The sequence below is a fragment of the Embiotoca jacksoni genome, unplaced genomic scaffold, assembly GCF_022577435.1.
Source record: "Embiotoca jacksoni isolate LCO1_2020_lvr unplaced genomic scaffold, fEmbJac1.0.p SCAF_7, whole genome shotgun sequence".
Classification (NCBI taxonomy): Eukaryota; Metazoa; Chordata; class Actinopteri; family Embiotocidae; genus Embiotoca; species Embiotoca jacksoni.
Window position 1 is genome coordinate 10,845,330 of NW_027185425.1, and position 21,581 is coordinate 10,866,910.

The window sequence follows — 21,581 nt, forward strand, 5'->3', positions numbered from 1 at the left end:
TGTATGTGTGGTGGCATCTCCTCAGGGAGTGTGTACGTGTTTGTGTAAATGCATTAGCTATGGTATATGTGTTTCTGGTGCACGACAATGAAAATTAATATGAATGACTAAAATTCATGTCAGTATGGTACAGCATGGGATTGAATCTATTTTCATTCAGCAGTGGAAGGTAACCACAACAAGTCAACTCAAGTCAGGTTAATGGATATAGCACATTTCATAGGACGGGCGTGGACTTAATGTGCTTCAAGATAAAATGCAAAAAAAAACAGGCAAAGATCATAGATCATACATGACAAAAAAAAAGAAAAGAATCTATTACAATGAAAAAATATAGTGGTAGAGTATTACTATAATTTTAAAAACACTGATTCTAAAATTAACGTTTTACCCATTAACCCATACTTTAAACCTCAAAATAAAGCTTTCACAAGAATATATATTTTTTGTCTACTTTTAAAGAAGATACTATTTTAGCAGACTTCCACTCATGTAGCAGAGAATTCCAGAGTAGGACCCGAATGACTGAAGGCATAAGCTCTTTAAGAATTTATTCTAGGTATAGTGAGGATATCTGTCCTGTGTGTACTCAGTGAGCATGTCAACAACGTCGGTTGGAGCTAAGCCATTCATAGATTGAAAAACAATAAGAAAGTGTTTTAAAATCAATTCTTTGCTTCACTGGGAGCCAGTGGAGAAAAGCCAAAACAGTAGTGATGTGCTCAAATGTTCTGGTTCTAGTCAATATTCTGCTGAATGCTGCAGCATTCTGGATGAGCTGGAGTTTATTTAAAACCTTCTTTGACTGTCTTGCAAGAAGTGTGTTACAGTAAACTACAAGAAATAAATGCACCAACCAGCTTTTCAGAATCTGGCGGTGACAGGAAGCATCTAACTTTAGATATATTTCTGAAATGATAGAAGGCAGTCTCGGAGATACTAGATATATGCTTCCGGAAGGTAAGATCAGCATCCAAAATCACAACCAAGTTTTTGGCATGCTCACTAGGTTTTACCAACAGGGGAGTTAACAAAATGTGGATCTGTTGCCTCAAAGCTTTGGGAGCTACTAAAGTGTAAAGCTACTACTGTGTTTTGTCCTCATTCAGTTGCAAAACATTCTTGGCCAACCAATGTTTGACATCAATAAAGCATTAAATGCGGTCATTCACTAGGTCTAGGTTGTTGGCAGAAACTGAGAGGCCCAAGAATTGACTCTTGAGGGACACCATATGTGATCTTGACTTAATCTAATTTAAAATTACCAAAAGAAAAAGATCTTCCAGGTAGATAGAAGGAAAGTCAATTAGGGCCTAAACACAGAGCACCGTCTGCTCTTAAAGGCCATGAAACATGTCAGGATTGTTGTAGTTTCACTGCAGACCAACTCCGCAGTGATGGTCCACTACTACAAGATCATTTATATGTGATGCTGGAAATGCTGATCAACTTTTGTGGCAAACATAATTAAACATATAGAAAGGTTCAATATGCACAACTTGTAGATACTGTGTGTGTTATGCTCTACAAATCAGTCAAAACTGAGGCACGAAACTAAAACCATGTCATCCGTAATTTAAGTAATTACAATGAGGAAAAAGAACGGTTCATTTTTTTGTAAGTCATAAAAAGTTCAGCCCTGAGAACTGCTTGTAACTTTTTTGGGAAAATACATTCCAACACATGTCGTGTCTCTGAATTCAGTGGGGGATTGAATCTTTTTCCATGCTTTCACTGTAAAAGTAGAACTTCTAAATAGAACTTCTGCAGATGAAGGTGTTAAAAATTCAGCACTGCAGGTGGAGGATAGTTAAAATTCTACTAATTCCATAGAACCGACTCTTTCATCTTTATCGGAGGACGTGAACTATTTTCATACTAACTTGCCCGTCTCCCTGACTGTCAGCCCGTCTGTTATCGCTCTATTTGCAAATCGGCTTCATCTGGGCTGACTACTGGCATGTGTCCCATTTAACGTGTGATCTTCAAGTAATGCATAATGTTTAGGGCAACACCAACTACATGTAGCAAACTCAGCCAGTAAAGTTGTTTCTGGTTCTCTCCGTATCTCTTTTTCTCTATCTTTCTGTCAGCTACAGAATCTCTTTATGCTAAAACTATATTATGCATGCAGATGAACGCCTAAACAGCGGTCTCCGTGGTAACCCAAAACACATCCATCATCATCACCATGACAACCAGGGATAGAACTGTCAATCAGCACTCTGCCCAGGGAACCAGGGATAAGCCCAAACACCCACATCTGCACAGACAAATGCAGGTAAAGGAACACACCAGCGTACACGAACATGCACACGAAATGATGCACACATGCGCTCACACGTGCACACATTGACAAGACAGTCGGACACAGACACACACACACACACACACACACACACAGTAACTATATTGTCTAAGGTATTTACGTTCTATCAGCAGTGAGATTACACACAACTCTGTGCACACAATGTCACACAGGCAGACATTAAAGTTGGGTATGGCCAGATCCATCATACACTGACATACAGCACGTTGGTGCATGAGGGCCCTTTACCACCAGAGGGCCCCTGAGCAGATGGCATGAAACACAAAGATAAGGACTTAATTGCAACCAAAGCAGCTGCTATATAATTGTAAACCTAAATTTCTTACCTTTCATTAAAGCTTATTTTGGCTAAATCAGATTTACTTTATATCACACCTATTTTGTGACCCAAAAGAATAAAACAACACCAATAACAACTGGCAGAGCCCCACTACACCGCTGATTTACGACATACTCTAAATAAAATGTCTACAAAAGCAAAAGGTGTGCTCTGAATCTCTGCAACTAACTTCCTCTCACTCACTCTCTTTGGAGTGAAAGAGTAATAAAGTTGTCCCCTTCTCTGCTTCCTCTGTGTTTCTGAGACATGTCCTGGCCATAACCCCCCCCCCCCCCTTTGTCTCTCTTCCATTCGCTCTATCTCCCTGTATCTCCCTCTCCCTCTTGCTTTCTCACCATCCCTCCTTCGCTCTCAGATTAAACTGTCTATCCTGCTGTCCCCCTTGATATCCCCTGTAACACACCACCTCAGGCTGTGTGTGTGTGTGTGCATGTGTGTGCGTGTGTGTATAAGCTAGACACGCTTGCTGAGCATTAACCTGTCAAAGTATCAAGAGACAGCAGAGGGGGAAAAAAACAGCAACATGGAGAAATTGGGAGGAGGAGGCAGAGAGAAAGAACAGAAAAGCGAGTTGGGTCAGCAGATCCAGAATCTACATGTTGCAAGGAAGTGGAGGTGGTTCTGTTCCCATCGTAACATTTTTGCCACGACACATATGTATACAGGCTCTTGGTTACAAACACACACACAAACTACTGTCGATTTAAGTGTGTTTGAGTAGATGCAGACATGCAAAATGTAAGTGAAGTCCATGTTTCACAATACAAAGATTTCGCAAGAGCAGGTTTGTCAGTACTTTCACACCTGTCTGACAGAGTGCTGACGGAAAAATGTCAAGTTCTAGTTCATAAAAGTCAATCGTGTGTTCGATTGTTACAGTAGTAATGTGTCGGCACTGGAGATGCTTCGCCCTTTGGTCCCTTGACAGCACTGTATGGTTTAATTATCTTTGATGTCATCTGTGTTCTCAGAAATGAACAGATAACACACGTTTGACCTTTATGAACTAGAACTTGACATTTTTCCGTCAGCACTCTGTATGTATATATATATATATATATATATATATATATATGTATATATGTATATATACCACTCTTGACTTCTCCCTGGCTGAAAAAAAATGACCTTACTTCCTTCAATCCTAGTAATTACTTTTAAGTAATATTGATTATGACTAATGTATTTTACTGGCCAAAATATAAGACAATATATTTTTTGAGGGGGGATTATCAGGATTTAAAGAGTACGGTTGTAATGGAAATTGTAGATTTGGAGTGAAGAAGTTAAGGGACCTCCTTGGATGGCAAAACAGTGATGTTTATTGACTGAACTCCATCGAGGAGAGACAGAGTGACAACTGTAAAGGTGTCTAGTCAATCCATCTCGGAGTTCCTACCCTCCCAGCTCCAGTTAATATTGTCCGCTAAAATGTTCCAAATCTGAAGATAAGGAGAGTTGTCAAGCTCATTCTTGAAACTTGGTTAATCTTTGAACACTAGACTGTTTTTGCATTTGTAGCTGTAATAGACCTTGCCTCATGGCAACAGGAGGACATTGTGACCTCATGACCAAGGGAAACAAGATGAGACAGAGAGACCTGATTGATGAGACAAAAAGGACGAGACAAAAAGGGATCATTAAATAATGGGTTTGACTGGGTTTGAGAGAATATCGCTGTTTTGTGGTCCTTTAAAAGAGAATGTTGAATTATGGGAGATTCTAGCCTTAATGTTGCATGGCTAGCAAACTGTTTTCAAGTTTGTTAGTAGAGGTTTCTTCAGAGTTACTCAAGCCTAAAAGTGTTTCGTTAACCCAGTTAAACTTGCAGGAGTTTCTGAAGGCTTGAGTCAACTGAGAATGTCTAATGTTTTTACTGCAGAAATGAACCAGGGATAAAAATCTGTCAAACAGCTAAGAATTACATCTGTCATGAAAAACACAGTCTGAAAAATGCTAAGTGTAAGAAAAAGTGATCCTGACCGCATCTAAAGCCTTTTACATGTTGCACTTACAGTATAGGAGAGGAAAGGCTTCAGTGATGAGGACCTTGAGTTAATGGTAAATGTCAGGGAAACTTTACCAACAACATGAGATCAAAAGATTTTCCTATACTCAAGGAGGAGGATACGAGGTGCTGTCTTATAATGAGGGTTATCCTACTGTATATTTATCTTGACATGATTCTATAAGTAGAAGTCGCAAAATATGCCACTTTTCATTACATTAACTGATCTTTTAATCTTCAAACAACCGAATGGGTTTGGCAAATCTTTCCTTCTGTGACAATGTGATCACAGAATTTGTCTGTATAAACAGCAGTTTCTTTGTGTCATCATGACAGCCATGATTATTGTCCTATTGCCCATGTAAGCGACTGTTTCGCTTGTCACAGCAGTCATGTGTGTCTTATAGATGTGACTAAGCAGCCATGACTAATCTTAAATCTTTAATTCCCTTCAACCAACAATGAAGTAGGTATAAACAGGTTGTACTTAAATGTACATATACTCACATACTCAAAGCGCAAATACAGTGTACGGAAATACTGCAACCAGGACTCTTTTTTTGTGTGTGCTTGCAAAAACAACATTTTGTCATCACTGAAAAATATACTATTTTCCTCCTGAAACAGTTGCATGAGCAGCTGGATTAATGAATGCACATTGCAGAGCCTTATACTGAAGTACGGACGGCGAGAAAGCATTCCTTAGGAGGCAGATAATGCATGTAGGCAACACTCAATTAACAATAGTGATGTGTGTTTGACCATTGTAGCAGTGAGTGCAGCTGCAGCATCACAGCAAATTAAGGACGTGGCCAACGCTCTCGTGGTCAAGTGCAACATGAGTGGCTCTTAGAATATATAGAGATTTACTGTATGAAATGTGCAGCTGGAGAGTGCAGGCACTGTGGCTGTGCATAGCTGTGTCAAATTACTTGCATGGTAAGAAAGCAAACGTGCCAACAGAAAGGAAAGTTATGTGACTATTCTCATACAGAACATCCCGACTGATGAGGGTCTGTGGGGTGAATGTAGCATATTGTATGTCTTATTGGACCAATACAGTTTCAAAGAGGGTAGTTACTGAAGGTGGACCTTCTGGATTTGATCCTCTACCAGGCTGAGATGTGATTGCTTGATGAAGGGCAGATGACAGCTAATGATCCTCTATAATTGGATAGATATTTCACAAAATCACCAAGAACTAGACTGTGTATCCAAAGTTAACGATCTATTCTTGTGCTTTTGTGTTCATTGAACTCAAAACATGATGTTTAAGATATAATAAATCACTTCTAATAAAGGTTGGTGATGAGCGAGTGCTGGAGAAAGGGAAAGGAGAAGGAAGATGATACCGCAAAAAAAGCAGTACAGGGTTGGAAGGAAGAAGAGAAACCTGCTGTCCTGAAAATCCATGGAACTGTTGGCCAAAAGCCTTCAGACCCAGACACACACACACACACACACACACACACACACACACACACACACACACGCACACACACAGACACACACACACACACACACGCACACACAATGTGAACATCCTGAATCGTTTAGTGGCTAAATGAGCCCCTGCTGACTACAGCACTGCCACTATGTTATGTGTGTGTCTGTGTGTCTGCATGTCTGTGTCTGTGTGTGTTAGAGCGTGAAAGAAAGTTTTGTGTGTGTGTGTGTGTGTGTGTGTGTGTGTGTGTGTGTGTGTGTGTGTGTGTGTGTGTTGTACCCTGGCTGTGCATGCATATTGGAGTATCTGGGTGATTGTGGTGTGCAGTTCATTGTGTGTGTGTTGCAGTGTCAGCAGACTAAGGGAAAGCAGCCATCATGATAAACATATTTTTAAACCAATGACATTGCAGTTAACTAAAGTACACCTGACATAAACCTTCTGCTGGCTGACAGAAACCTCATTCTGTGCTACAAAAATGTGTGTGCTGTGATCAAGGATTGCAAATAAAACGACTCTGATAATTCAGCTGAATAAAGTATCTTTAATTGGAAACGTCAACTTAAAAATAACATGCTGCTCATCTCACTGATGTCTAAATTATGTCTATTCAGTAAGTGCGGAGATAAATACACACGTTGACAGATTTTAATGGGGGAAATAAATTTACAAAAAAGAGATACAAATCTATAAAATTGCAAAACTAAAACACAAGTAAAGTGTTCATCAAATGGAATAAATCAGGGCTTTCCAACTTCAATAGCAAGAGAGCCAAATAGGAAAATCACTGGGAGCTCATGGGCCACACAGAATACTTTGTCAATTAATGACTACAGAAAATTCTTACAGTATGATGCTAATAGATATAATACTACATGGAATAAATGTTCATCCCTTCTCTGTCACTTTAACGGTATCATTAAAATCAGTTGCAGAGAGCAGCCATTCCGCTGGTTTATTATTTGCAGTGGCTGGCAAAGTAATTAAACACCTATCAGTCCATTCACTCTGGAAGAGGCGATTTTCACAATCAACGTTATGTCTCTTTAGCTCCGAGAAACATTTTCAAGCTTGTTGTTAGCAATGGAAAAATTCAAATGGGCCGTATTGGGCCTGGAGGCCGCTTGTTGAATAGGCCTGGCATAAATAATAGCAACACTGGAGGTGTGGTGAAGCGGCTGAAGAGTGTTTGGAGTCCTGATAACTGCTGAAGGCTAACTCGCTGCTCGGTAGAACTCTTATTTTGTTTGTCACTTGATCATTTTGAAACAATTCATCATGAAAAAAAAAAAAAAAATCCACCTCAATTTCACTAAAGCAGAGCGAATGTGTGGCTATTTCTCTTGAGACAACTCGAAATATACTAAATGTAGGTGCATGTGGTATGATTCGCCTAACCTAAAAATAGTTTTTCCAGGGATATATTTTTCTCTGAAATGGGAATAAATGGGTATCGGGGTCGGGATGAATGCGGTATGGGCTCATATGCTTGCAAATGAAACAAATCAATAGATCAGAGCTCTCTTCATCTCGGTCTTAAGGGCAGAAGTGCTTTGGAGGTTACATTAGCTGATAATGTGTCATCTTTTCCTTGCTTCAGGTCGACTGCTCCTGCTCGCCTCACTACCGATCTCATCAAAAAGGAATGTTATCGTGAAACTGGTATATTTTACATTATAATGTTGCATGTATTGCATGGTGCAATTGTTTTGCCAAGTTTACAAGCTGTGCTGTGGGCAGTGTGGCCTGTCGTTTTCTTACATTTGGGCTTTTATTCAGAAGTTGTTATGTGTGGGAAACTTGGAAGAAGAGGGTTGTATCACACTAAGACACAAATTTCAAAACTGACATTTAGACTTAAACCAAATAGTTGTTTCTTTTTCTTTGACAACCACATATATTTTGGACAAATTTGACTTTAATGTTGGTTTGCATCAGCAGGTTTGAAAGAATGTAGTCCCACATCTGTCTGGTTATTGGACCGATTTTCCAAAGTCTATCAAATGCCACACACAGGTCTTAGTTTGTGCCATTTTTGCAATGCTTAAGTGTTTCTGTTATTTTGTCCAGGGCAAAAGGAATTCATAAATATCTGAAAATATCACACTTATATTAAAGATGTATTATTGTTGTGACTGGGCAGTGTTTTTTTCATAAGAAGGAAAAGCAAAGGCATCAGCTCACGCTCGATGATATTTCTTGAGCGTGACAGTACAAAATCATTGCATGCAATATCATCTTACTCTTATTCATCCAAACAGATCAGCTACTTTGTACCTTTTAAAGAATGTCATCGGCCTCCCCCAGGTAAATGTGAATGCTTTCATAGTTACAGCAAAGGAGTGCCACTGCTGCACCAGCATCTGTGGTGTCTTATGGTTAAATAAATAACCATAAATCTGCAGATCACACATCCAAACACTGATGCAGTGTAAGTTTGCAGCACTGATGCTTACACGAGCTGGAATTTGCATCTTGATGAATAAATTAAAAGGTTGTATTAATATATTAATAGTGTCTTAGTGGAGTCTTTTTGGTACCACAGGCTGTGTTGAAGCTGCAGATCTTCACAGCGTTTGTCGTCTTAGTGATCCAAATGTCTGGGTAAGTTACAGCAGGACAAACCTCTTAACTTAACACATCGGTTTCTGCTTTCATTGGATACATATGTAGGGTTGATTTAGCAAATCATTTTTTTTTAAAAGCATGTACCTTTGTTTTTAGTGAATACTTTAATTAATTATGTTACTGAGGAAGGTGCATTTAAAAAAAATAGCTGTATTCAATATTAAAATACAAAAATAACCTAAAATAATTATTTCCATGTCATGTAGAATTTTCCTCTATTCACTGTAATGCTGCACCATTTGGCTGAGTACAGACAGAGGAGATGAGGCTGTGGGCAGACTTTAAATGAAAATGATACCATAATCTGTGATGCAATGCTGCTCTGTTAGACTGTTTACAAGCATTTTAGAAGACCACAGTCTTCAGGTCACAAAAGCTACTCTGCATCTACAGAATCATTTGGAGTTTTACAACACATATAAACATGAAACAATAAAGGCTACAAAGAGAAACTGAAAATAAAGCACATTTGTGTGTGTGCGCAAGAGAGCATGGATAGGAGAAAGCTATGAAACGGAGAGAAAAGAGGGGACAGAAGACAAGAAAGAGAGTACGGTCCTATCAGTCTTAATATGTGAGCCATGCAGAGTACTTGCAGATGAGCTGAAAGGGCAACCTCATATGTCATTGTTAACCAAAGTTTAGGTAGCACCCATCATCAGCATCAATGAGGAGAGGAGAGGAGAGGAGAGGAGAGGAGAGGAGAGGAGAGGAGAGGAGAGGAGAGGAGAGGAGAGGAGAGGAGAGGAGAGGAGAGGAGAGGAGAGGTGCAGTATTTGCAGAGCAAAAAAAGAAGAGAGGACAGGAAGGAAAATGAAGGGAGAGAGAAGTGGAGGGGAGGACAGAGGTAGCAGGAATTGAGTAGGTCTGCAGAGGGGAGATAAGAGTACTTCAAGTGTCACTACAAGACTGGTACATTGATCTGAGAGAGAAAAAGAGAGAGACCGAGACAGAGTGAGAAAGTTTCATTACTGTGTTTTGAATATAATTTCAAATGCTACACTATTATGTTATAAATAAAATAGACAGTTACCTGCCACATCAAAAGAGTTTGTCAACATGGCAAGAGTATTTACAGTTCTACGTTTTGGGACTTCTGGAAATCATCTGCTCTCATGTCTAGCCCTAAGTCAACAGTACAGGAAGAAATAAATGCTTCCTGAAGTTTAAATACTTCGTCTGCAACGGCAGTGTGTGCTGCCCATGTGATAATGATATGAATAATATGCCAAAACATTTTGTAACATCTACAACTTCCAAACAAAAAATAGTTCAATCTAAATTAATTACTGGCAAGTGTGTAAAAGATCCACTCCTCAAACATATTGCAGCTTGAGAACAACATAAAAGGCTGCACTTCAATAGTGGCATTCATATCATCGTTATTAAAATTAACAGCATTCTAACACTGTCAGCCAAAACTGTTTCAAAGTGAAAAGCATGCCCAGTCCGCAATGGGACACTGATTACCCCAGTTTTTAAGGAATCAAGAGTAAAATATGCCTCCAGAGTTTGGACAGTTTCGTAGCCTATACTGCTGTTTCAGTAATTGCCCTTTAGGATATCAACACACAAGGACATATTACAGAGTTAAATCCGCGGACTGACTTCCACAGAGGAGGATTAGCAGCGTGGTCAGAATACATCTGTGTGTGTGTGTGTGTGTGTGCGGTGAGAGCGAGGGCACGCTATTAGATTATTAAATGTGTCTGATTTTTTGCACTGGTGGTTGCATACGGTCCAGGATTACTTTACTCTCTACCTGAGCATGTGCTGTATACAGTGCACGTGTGTTGCACTTTATGTCTGTCTGTTCTGGCAGCATGCGTGTGTGTGCGTGCATGTGTGTGTGTGCGTGCATGTGTGTGTGTGTGTGTGTGTGTGTGTCTCTAGCTGCTTGGATCAGCAGAGCTTTACATCCACAGGGAGCCATTAGCAAGATAATAATGAGACCATGGAGAAGCTGGTAGAAAAGGTGTGCGTGTGTGTGTGTGTGAAAGAAAGGGACAGAGAGACAGGAGAGGGAGGAAGAGAAATAAACTCCAGTCATAGAAATAAAAGTCATGAGCCTTTTTCTCTGGTTTGTTTTATCCTACTTAGCAGTGATTTAAGCTGTTGTCATAAATACAAAATACTGGGAGCGAAAACATATAAAAAAAATCTGGAATATAAAACTTAAAAGCGCGTGCAGTATGTCTACCTCTCCGTGACATCTGATACTGTCTGAATTCTGCGTAGAAATGCAAATTCATCATTTTTATATTTGGATAAGATATAAATATAATAAATATTTGTATGAAATGGACATGTTTTGTTATGTTCTTTGATGTGTTTTACTCACTTAATTCACTCATTTTCAGTATATTACTGTATATGAAACTGTAGCTTTGTGGAGACATGTCATTTCCTTCCTTGGTAATCCACCACACAACAACATGGTCTGTAAAAAGTTAAACATTGTTGGTACATGCGCTACAAAAGCTGGCCAACGTCTAACTGCAGAGTAGTGGAGGAGGCTTTTTCTATTTTCTAAGGTTAGACTGTACAAAAATTAAAAACTTTTCAAAGTACTTTAGAAAGTTGTGTTTATCATCACATAAAAGGTGTTACTTAGAGGTGTTGTTAGAAAGTTACATGGCATTGAGCTCATTCTATTGTCTATTCGCAAAATACATTGTTTTGCTTATAAATAGATGTGTCTTGAAACAATTATCTCGACTGACAGGAATTAGAAGCAAATGTTTCACATATGAAGCTACAAATTAGTATTCGTGCTACTTTACAACAAACCTTTTCTTCGACTTGTGATTTTTTTTCAACTGTAACTATTGTTTCTGCATGCTAATTGGATCAGGTGACGATAATGACTGACTTATCATTATTCCTGGCTCCAAAAGGGCAAAATTACCTGTTTATTTCTTAAGTTTCTGAAACGTCTTGGACAGAGGATATTTCTGGTGTTGATTTGTTGAAGATAATCTGATCATTTCAAGAATCTTACAACTCTTTGATTCTCATCGCTAAGAAATATAGAGATGTGCTGGTAAGAGAGCCCCGTTTACACACACGTAAATAAACACTAATGGGTACAATGCAGTATGTCTGAGTGCATGGGCATCGAGTTCGAATCAATATGACAGCTCTGCTTGAAACTCCTGCAACTGGAAGAGGGAGTGTGTGTGGGTGTGTGCGCGTGTTAGGCTGGATGAAACAACCTGCGTAAACACTGTAATCTGTCAAAGCTCAGTTGAACTTGCTCATACTTCTCTGCACACACACATATACATAAACACAAACACATAGAGGTATACAGTATGTCAAGCTGGCATCGTTCCCTCTTTCCTACTCTGTGTGAGTATCTGATACATTAAATAACATTACACCGCCTCAAAGTGAGAAAAAGCTGCGAGAAGAGAAAAGAAAATTCTAAACTATATTCGAACAACACAAATTCATGAAGCTTTCAAACACATCTTACAGCCACCATTAGAAGATGGATTTTCAATATATAGAATATCAATGTTTTTTTTTTTTTTTTTTCGTTTTTTTTTTACCCTTTTAAAAAAAAGCAGTGGGCGCATAACCACAGTGACATCATATCGGGAACAAAGCCCAGCTTAAGATGACAGGATATGCATTAGTTGTACAAGGTTGACTTCAGCTGCAATCATTTCACCCACTGTATTGCTGGGTAAAAATGTATATTTTCATTGGTAAAAGAACAGCTGAGAGTTTGCGTCAGTCCCCATCCCACTGCTACTACTTGTCAAACAACAAAAAGAAAATCAAAGTGACAAGAGAGGACAGCAGGAAGAAAAGTGAAGGTGAAAGAATAAGAGAAAGGAGGCATACAAAAACTAACACTGTCATGAAAATAGCCCTGTTACTGTGACGACGTCACCATTTCTCCTAATATCAATTATAATCAGACACACACAAACATGTATACATTAAATGTCACAAACACAGACAGTCATGCACGATGTCAGAAGCACTCACTCACACTCTGTCAAACACACAGACTTCAAGTGAATTGTGAAAGTTGTGGAAAGTTGATGTGGAAGTCAAACAAACAACTTCAGCAGACTTTTAAAGCACTGACTCTGGCAGAACGTTATTGAAAAAGGGAGCAAACATCTTCAGTGAGCTTATGCTGACGAAACAGTGTAAATAGTATAATCTAATATCACTTGCTTAACACCTGGTTTCTCGAGTGTTTTCGAGTGAAAAGGGTTATGTGCTGTGTGGTGCAGCAGTTCGCAGCAGGGTTTCAATATTTGATACACAGAAAAACCCTCCGCCTGAGTTTTTCAGACATGTTGTGGATTTATGGGGCTGTGAAAGAAAATTTGCTGCAAACTCAGATTCGAAGCAAACACCTGTTCAAGGCCATGCTGTCAGAATATACTTACATAACCAGAGAAATGGCTGACACATCGTTGGTCTAGCATCACACTTTTGTCAAACAAAACATTCTCATTCTATAAAGGGAGAATGTTTTATATTATGTTCAACTTTGGTTATGGGAAGGACAAGTGCGAAAGCAAACACCTCGGCACTGCAGCAACTTCAGACAGAATTATGACCTTAATTCTTTTTTAAAAACCTGCACACTCATTTTCTCTCAGAAACATGTAAAATGATGACCAGTGTTATCACACTTGATGTCCTTGTCGAACTGTTAAGCTCTTTCAGGCCTGGTACGCAGTTTGCTGTTTATTTCAGTGATATATCTGGAGGTTTTACAACGGTAAAACGCCCTAGGTTTACACTAGAATGTGAACGTATCTGCCATGTGGTGCTTTTGGTTTGATCTACCAGTTTCATTTTATGTTTCAAAACCAGTCTGACTCTGTTGGTTAAATTGAGATTTCTTCCACTGTACTCGTCTGAGGCTACGAGAAGTAGAAGCACAGTTCAGGTGACACCAAGGTGGATTTGATTGACTCATAAAATGCTAGTGGCATAAATGCTATTTCCTTGCAATAAAATATAGTTGTGCCTCGAGCTTCCAGCAGTACATTGGTCATTAGCATTCTGATAGTGGGAAACATGGAATCAGAAAGTAAAAATGTCAGAAGTCAAATCGTTATTCTAAGCAAAGAGGGGATTTCTCATTGTCAAAGCATGGCCAGATGGAAGGTTTGTACAGGGGCAGTCCATGGAACTCTGAATGGCTTTGTGAAAACTGGATTAGTTGTATCCAAAGCACGATCAGGCAGACCAAAAGTGAACACACCATCAGAAGCTCAATACATGAAGGTTAGCTCACTGAGAAAGAAAAGCAAACAGAATTTTAAAACATAAAGAACGCAATCAGCAAAAGTCCTTTGTAATAGTGGTCTCAGAGGAAGAGTAGCTTCTCTAAAATCACTTCTCAGGAAGGGAAACAAGGCCAAACACTTGGTGTGGGCAAAGACAAACCAACACTTCACACTGGTTGACGGAGAAAAAGTCTGATGAAAGTTTCAAACTACAGGAGGATAATGACACCAAAGACCCCTCAAAGTGTCCAAGACCAAAGAAGACCAACAAGTAATGACTGTCATGGATTACCCTCCACAGTCATTTGACCTGAACACCGCTGAACATTCATGAGGAGATTTGAAGACGGAGAGAGCGGAACATCTCTGGCATCACCAGACGTTCTTTGGATCATTTTCAAATCCTGATGAGACAACATGGGTTCGTTGAACATTCATGGGGACACTTGAAGACTGAGGAAGCTGAGCATTCCTGACATCAGAAGAAGATCTTTGGATTATTGTCAAGTCATGCTGGGAAAACATGGGCTATCAGGTTGTGGAGTCCATGCCAGCTCGAGTGCTGCGGTCATTAAAGAGAAAAATGGGAGCATCCCAAATTCTAAGAGATCCTGATATTCATGTACATTTTTACAGATTTAACTTATCACTCAAATTGTAAAGCAGATGTAATTTGCAATGGAACATTTCACATTAAACCAAAATCAAATGCAAAGTAGAGGTATCTTCATTGGTAGTCTGACACTTTTGGACATTCATACTTCATTCACATTTATGACCAACACCCACACATATACATGCACATATGCTTTAACACATACCTGGCACTTAAAGTGCTGACAACACAGTGTCTCCATTAGTACAAAGTTTACTAATTTGACTCCCTAATTAGTACATAACCATAGCAACTACTGTTACATACTGTTACAAGATTCTCAACCCTCTTTGTTTCTTTCTTCCTTCCTTTTTTCCTTCCTTCCAATGAACATTTTAAACGTCAGTATATGTAACAGATAATAAATGGCTTCCTGTTTAAAATACTGAAACTGCAAAAATAATGAATCATGTTGCAAACAGACAAGAAACTGACTGACACTGTTGTTAGCGAAGGATACTGTGGCTGCCTACTGAGCTTTTATCATAATTTGAAAATACCTTATTCTTCTCTGGCAACTTTTGACGCAATGCCACTTAAGAACGAAGTAATGTCTGGACCGGTAGGTAATTATTTGGTTTTCAAATAGTCCCAGGAGTGAAGCGTTTTTCCTCTACTTAAGGAACTCTGTGGGCTACACATAAAGATGTTTTGATGCTGAATGTGAAGTGAATTTTACCTTTGCTTCATTCATACTAATAAGATGGCTGGAATGATTTGGAGTCACTGTTATTCTGTACAAACAGCCAATGCAGCAAATGTACACACATTGGCCTGCAGGTAGCTGACAATGCACATTCAACTGCTGTATGTTTGTGACAGTAGGGAGTTGGATTGATCATACAATTTCTCAGAAATTCCAGTAGTTTGTTCTATTTTTCTACAGAATCCTTCATGTTTCCTCTTGTCTACGTAGGGGCACGAATTGAAGTCCTACATTTTCTGGATTCATATGAATCTTACGCTTAAATTTAACAAAAAGGAGAAGGAGAACTTGTGTTGCTTGGTTGAACAAACCTTTCAGACAAACAGTGCACCTTTAAATTGACCTGTACTGTACTCATACATACCATCTCTAGAATTAGCTTCACATTTTGCCTGAACACACCGCAAGGCTAAAGTAAGGGCACAGGCTACAGCTAAATTCTAGGTTTTTGTTTGAGTATAGTTAGACCCGCAATGTTATTTCTCACGACAGGAAAAAAAAAAAAAAAAAAAAAAAAAGTGCCTGATCAGACTGCAGCAGAATTAGTGCGATGATCTCAACCAATAATGTGCACACTTCTGTGAACACACAACACAAAAACATGCACCCAAGCAGCAGCCGCCTCAATCTCGTTATGCTGGCTACCCACACACACACAAACAAAAAAACACACACACACTCATTTCATTTCCGTTTCACAGCCAGTTTAATTTCAAGTTTTGTCAGAGCACATTATTACTTTTTCAATTCCAACAATAACCTCGTACTTCCTCTCATTCAGGCTCATCCCCATCTCTCTTCCCCCCGCTTGCCCTCTTCTGCGTTGCCCGTCTTTCTCTTTCTGTCTCTCTCTCTCCTCACGGATGCTCTGTCCTGCTCTCTTTCACTCAGACTACCCCCACTCTACGCCCTCACGCACACAGTCAGACAAATCATGAATATTCATGAGCATATTCTTTATCTCTGCGATCATGATGAAATTTTCCCAGGGCCAGCTACGCTCATGTGTATGTTCGTGAGTTTGTGTGAAGGTGGATGCTTTTAATGCTGAGGGATATTTCTGTCTAGTAAATAATTCTGACCCAACTTAGGAGAAGCACACACAAACTGACACGCATGCATAAATGCACGGATGCACTCAGAGGTCCACACACCAACCACAGCACACACTGTCCATACATTTATGGCTTTCTAGTGCATTAGAGTGGGTGGGCAGTGTGTTTTTACCATTATATTTTACTTCTGATACTATATAACATAGTTTGGGTACAATAAAAGTCTACTGAATCAGCACCCTTTAGATTCTAGCCCAATTTCAAATGGTGTTTGCGAGACCGGCGCTGCTGATGGTACAGTTACACTTGTCAAGTGAAGTTTATCTATATACCTTAAAATCACGCAGTGACTCAATGGCTCTGTCGGCCCACATCAGCAGTGCTACCAAACCCATTCAATACTGACAAATGAACCACCCTAAGTTGCACCAGCCTTGAGCTGTTCCTTGTCTTTGTCATTGTTCACATAAAAGATGGTTATTCAGCTGGCTTGGTGGAGCTCAGCTGTGTGAATAAATGTGACAGTGTACATGAGAGAAACTTGAGTAGCTCTCTCACACACTTTCATTTTGTCAAAGTAGCTCTCAGAGGAAAAAAGGGTGGAGACCCCGGGTGTAGATGATGTGCAGAACATAAATTAGACAATGTTAACCTGAGGTCTGGGGTCACTTTAAGCATCTGTGGCCTGTGAAAGTGTGGTTAGGTGAGTACTTGTTTTTTTTTCATCTCAATCAGTTTTTGGTTGTATTCATTCTCAGCTTATTTACAGAATTCATAAAACCAAAGACGTGGCATAATGTGAATAAACAGACAAACTCAGCTCTTGTAAACAAAATATTAGCAGTGGGACTTCATAACAGAGTTCCCCTTGTCGCAAAAGCATAGTAAAATTATGCCTCTGTAAACCAATAGAATCATCATTTGGGGAATTGCAGGGCATTACGTGATTGCAGTCTTTTTTATGCCTGTTAGAAAATATCTCATTTGCAATGTGATTGCTTTGTGGTCGACAATTAACATAACACTTACTAAATGAAGTGAATAGTAAAAGTGACACCTCTACCGTGTAATGTGTTTTGTACAAGACAATGTGAAAGGAGTGTTAACTCATCTCTACGGTATTACAAAACTTGTTTTGTTGTTATATTAGGTTGCGTTACATTGTACGGTGCACCGCAGTTTTGTCCCTGCATGCACTCACACTCACAGTGGCTCTGAGAAACAGGAAGAGGAAGTCACAGCACTCACATTTACACTTCAGGGTGATTTAAACTCCTCAATCCCATTGGACTGGTGATGTGTTGGAGAGAGACCCAAGGACATTTTGTTTAGCAGTGTTTAGAAGCAGTGTATTGGACCAGGATATTGTTGGTGTGAGTGTCCACCAACCATAGTGTGCACCTATACTCTACTGCTCATAATTAGAACAGAACATGATCTACACAGTTCAACCTGTTTTGGTCATGAAGGTGAGAGATTAATGGGAATAAAAGATCAGCATCTCATTACTTTGAATGGGTAAGTATATTCTTCACTATTCATGGTTAATGCATGGTGATTTAAGCACAGTGTGTACTGTGGATAGCTTTAGATTTATGTAGTTGTAAGAATAAAGGGACAAGATTACCGATACACACACACACACACAAAGAGAAAGAGCACATTTCCGGTGATATTGCGAAAAGCACTGCATTTCAAGTCATTTGATTGCACGGCTGAATAATTAATAGAAAGCTATTACGGTGGGGACGAATGCCTGTAGGTGTCACCACACACACACGCGCAGAACTCTGTGTATGTGTGTGTTTTAGTGTGGGTGTATGTTTTTTTTTTTTGCATAATGTGCATAAGTAAAGGTTGTGTGTGTGTGTGTGTGAATAGTTGTGTATGTGTGTGTTTCTGTGTTGGTGTGAACGTATTAGTAGCTTAGCTCCTCTTAGCCTCGCTGACAGAGTGACAGAGACATTGCTAATCCAGCACTGACAAGTTTCCCCCGCTTCCCTCCCGCTCACCTCCTCTTTCCCCTCCTTCCTCCCCTAGATCCAAATTACAGTTCACTGCACAGTGAGGTATGTTGTGCAACCATTTAGCACATTGTTCCAAGGACTAAACAGATTTTGGTGGGATTTTCACAAAAAGTCAGGGCTAATAGGGAAGGCAGAAGAAGTATTACACACTTTTGTAAGTGTCCCTAAATTAATCTATTTTTCATTTGATTGTGTCAGAAATACAAACTTTAATCATTTCTGTGTCTGTTCCCAATGCACTGAAAACCAGAAATAGATTAAAATGATTTAATTGATGAGTGATATCATTACAAATCTGTCAGCTGTCATCTGTATGTTAGATTGGGAGCAGCTTTTTTTTTTTTCACTGCAGTTCGAATCAGAAATCACCCAAAATAAAATGAAAAATCCTCAGGACTTGTAATTGAAGACATTCCATTAGTCATCAAAGCTGCATTATGATCAGCTCTCCTGGGTAGAGAAATCCTGTGCAATGGGCTTAAGAGAATGAACCCAACTACAGTGTCATATGAATCATTTGAGGTCGCCTTATGAAAGTAATTAAACGGCAGCCATGTTCTTTTGATAATGACTGTTCTCCTCCATAGTAAAGTGATATATTTCCTACTGGCCAGAGTAAATATGTTCTGACAATGATTCATATCTGCTCTGTTTGATGAGAACTGTTCCATTAGTCCTCTTTAAAGGCTTCCTCAAATCCATCCTTAAAATGAACTTGTATAAAAATAACGTGTAAATAATGACCCTCTGTGCTGTATTTCTTGCTGTTGATGTTTAAGGCTTAAATAAAGTGTTCTGCTTTTCTTTGCTGTCATATCTTTTACTAAGGGGCTGTTTAATTTTACGCATGTACAAACATATGAATTGCAAAGACAGGGTCAGTATGAAGATCCAGGTGTTTGGTTCCATGTCACATGACAATACGGGTTACGTATTTGTTTTTGAAAATCTCTGCTGTTTCCGTGATCTTTTAGTTGACCCGTATTTTGTATCTGAACGAGTAATCAGAAGCAAATAACCAATGTCTTCTCCATCGCTTCCCCCACAAAACATTCATCTATTATTATGTAGTGTTCAAGCATAAATAAATGGAGCAGTAGCTGGCTTGAATTGTGTTTGGTTTAATCCGGCCGCTCCTGCTGTTAACGATACGGTTTTATCCATTGAGTTGGCGTGAATGCTTCCAGTGTGTGTCCTTGAACCTTTTTGACAGAGTCCTCCTGATTGTTCTTGCTGACCGTGACTCGGAGTAAAGTTCCTACTGAAGTTTCCTCCAGGTTGATGCAACAGCGATCTATACCTTCTGTGCTTTCAGTGATTGTAAGCAATTACTTGCCTTATTTCCTTGTAGCAGTTGGTGGTATCTCACTTGTTTATCTCCTCTCGTTTGTATTGTGCCTGCACCACTAAAGAGTGCACATACCATGAACCGATGGCCTTCCAAGTTCAATACTGAGAATCCACCCACTCTCTCATGGGAAGGTGGTGATGTTTGGGTCCCTTCAGAGAAGTGTAAGTGCATTCTCCAATGTGTTAAGGGATGTTGTGTCTTCTGGATGACTGGCTCGATGTTGCTTATCAGATCTACAACCAGAATGCGCTCAGACAGAGCAGCAAAGTTCAGTCTTGAAATTACATCGCAGTTCCTGCCTGTTTTCAGGACACTGATGCCACCTGGCAGTCATATGAGAGTTATCGGAGAACATCAAGGAAGGTATAAAGAGTCACTCATTGAATGACTTTAATGAACTAAGATGTCTTCAATTTAAGTCAGGTGGATGTTTTTGATTTTTTTTTTTTTTTTTTTTTTTGCACCTTTCTGTTTGTGTTGAAATTGGAAGTATTTCTTTTCTTAATTTTTTTTTTTTTTTTTTTTATTAAAATCTAAATTTATGATAGCAAAATCTTTGTATTAATTGTATGTATCTCTTCCATCCCTTTCAAGTCAAATTCATTTATAGGGCACATTTGAACAAAACAATTGTTCACTGAAGTGATTTAGACAGAATCATTTTTTAGATAGTTTAACTGATAATAATCATTTGATCGTCAATGATCAACTAAAACACATTAATGGGAGACGGTAAGTAAAGCAAAGAATATCTGGATAAAATTATAAAAACAGATCAGAAATGCACAAAGACCGAGAAGAGACTATCTGTCAATGCAGAGTTTTCCTCAGCATAGCATGACAATAAATATAAATCCCAAAATAGAAAATAACAGCACACTCTGCATATTTTCCCCTCTCCTACGCATATCTTTGATTATAAAGTCGAGCATACTGTAAGCACACACACACACTGCACACAAGAGCTCTTGGAGTGCCTGCCTCGAGCTTTGCCCCCCACCCCCACCCCCCACACACACACACGCACACACACGCACACACACACATATGTGCAATCGGTCTGTCTCCTTGTCTTTCTCACAGACATAAAGTACACATAAATATATGAAGAGTTTTCTTCTAAAATTCCAAATACTTTGCTTTGAGAGATCATCATTTGAAGGTCAACATTTCTGAAAAGCTGATGTTAAGTTTCACAAAAAAATAATTTATTGCTTGCATCAATCTCTGTTTTTATCATTTGTTTTAATTTTGAGAAATGTATTAGTCAGAATAAGCAGAGGCACATTTTTAATAGATTTTTACTTTTAAAAAAAAACTCCTCATATCTAGTCTTGCACACACACACACACACACACACAAAGGTTTAGTTCATACCTCGACATATAGGAGCAGGAAAGTCCCAGACGGCCGTGTTTCCAGCATTGGTGATGCAGGTGAGTGTGGCATGGCCATCTAGGACATAACCAGGGACACAGCTGTACTGCACACGGTCGCCGACAGCGAAACGGCCGCCACCGCTGAGCACTGCTTTGGGTGGGACACCGGGGTTTCCACAGGATGAACTCTGGAGTTCTGCAAAGGAGGACAAAACACAGGAAGGGAGAAGGATTGAGGCATTTTCAATTTCATTTTGGAATTAGCTCTACTGAAATATTTAACTATGCATTTACCCCAACTCAGCCATCACTCAACCAAATAATATACCCGGCTCTTGTTCAGTGATGCATTAAGTTCTGCGGCTGTTCTCATTCTCATGTCGACACGTACT

General features: G+C 39.3%; 1 protein-coding gene across 1 annotated transcript in view; it reads right to left on the reverse strand.

The window, feature by feature from the left end:
* LOC138214832 (CUB and sushi domain-containing protein 3-like) overlaps positions 1–21,581 on the reverse strand; it is a 337,499-nt gene that overhangs the window by 184,466 nt on the left and 131,452 nt on the right. Inside the window, 1 exon segment of the mRNA XM_069176654.1 lies at positions 21,188–21,385. Coding sequence (XP_069032755.1) covers positions 21,188–21,385 — 198 coding nt within the window.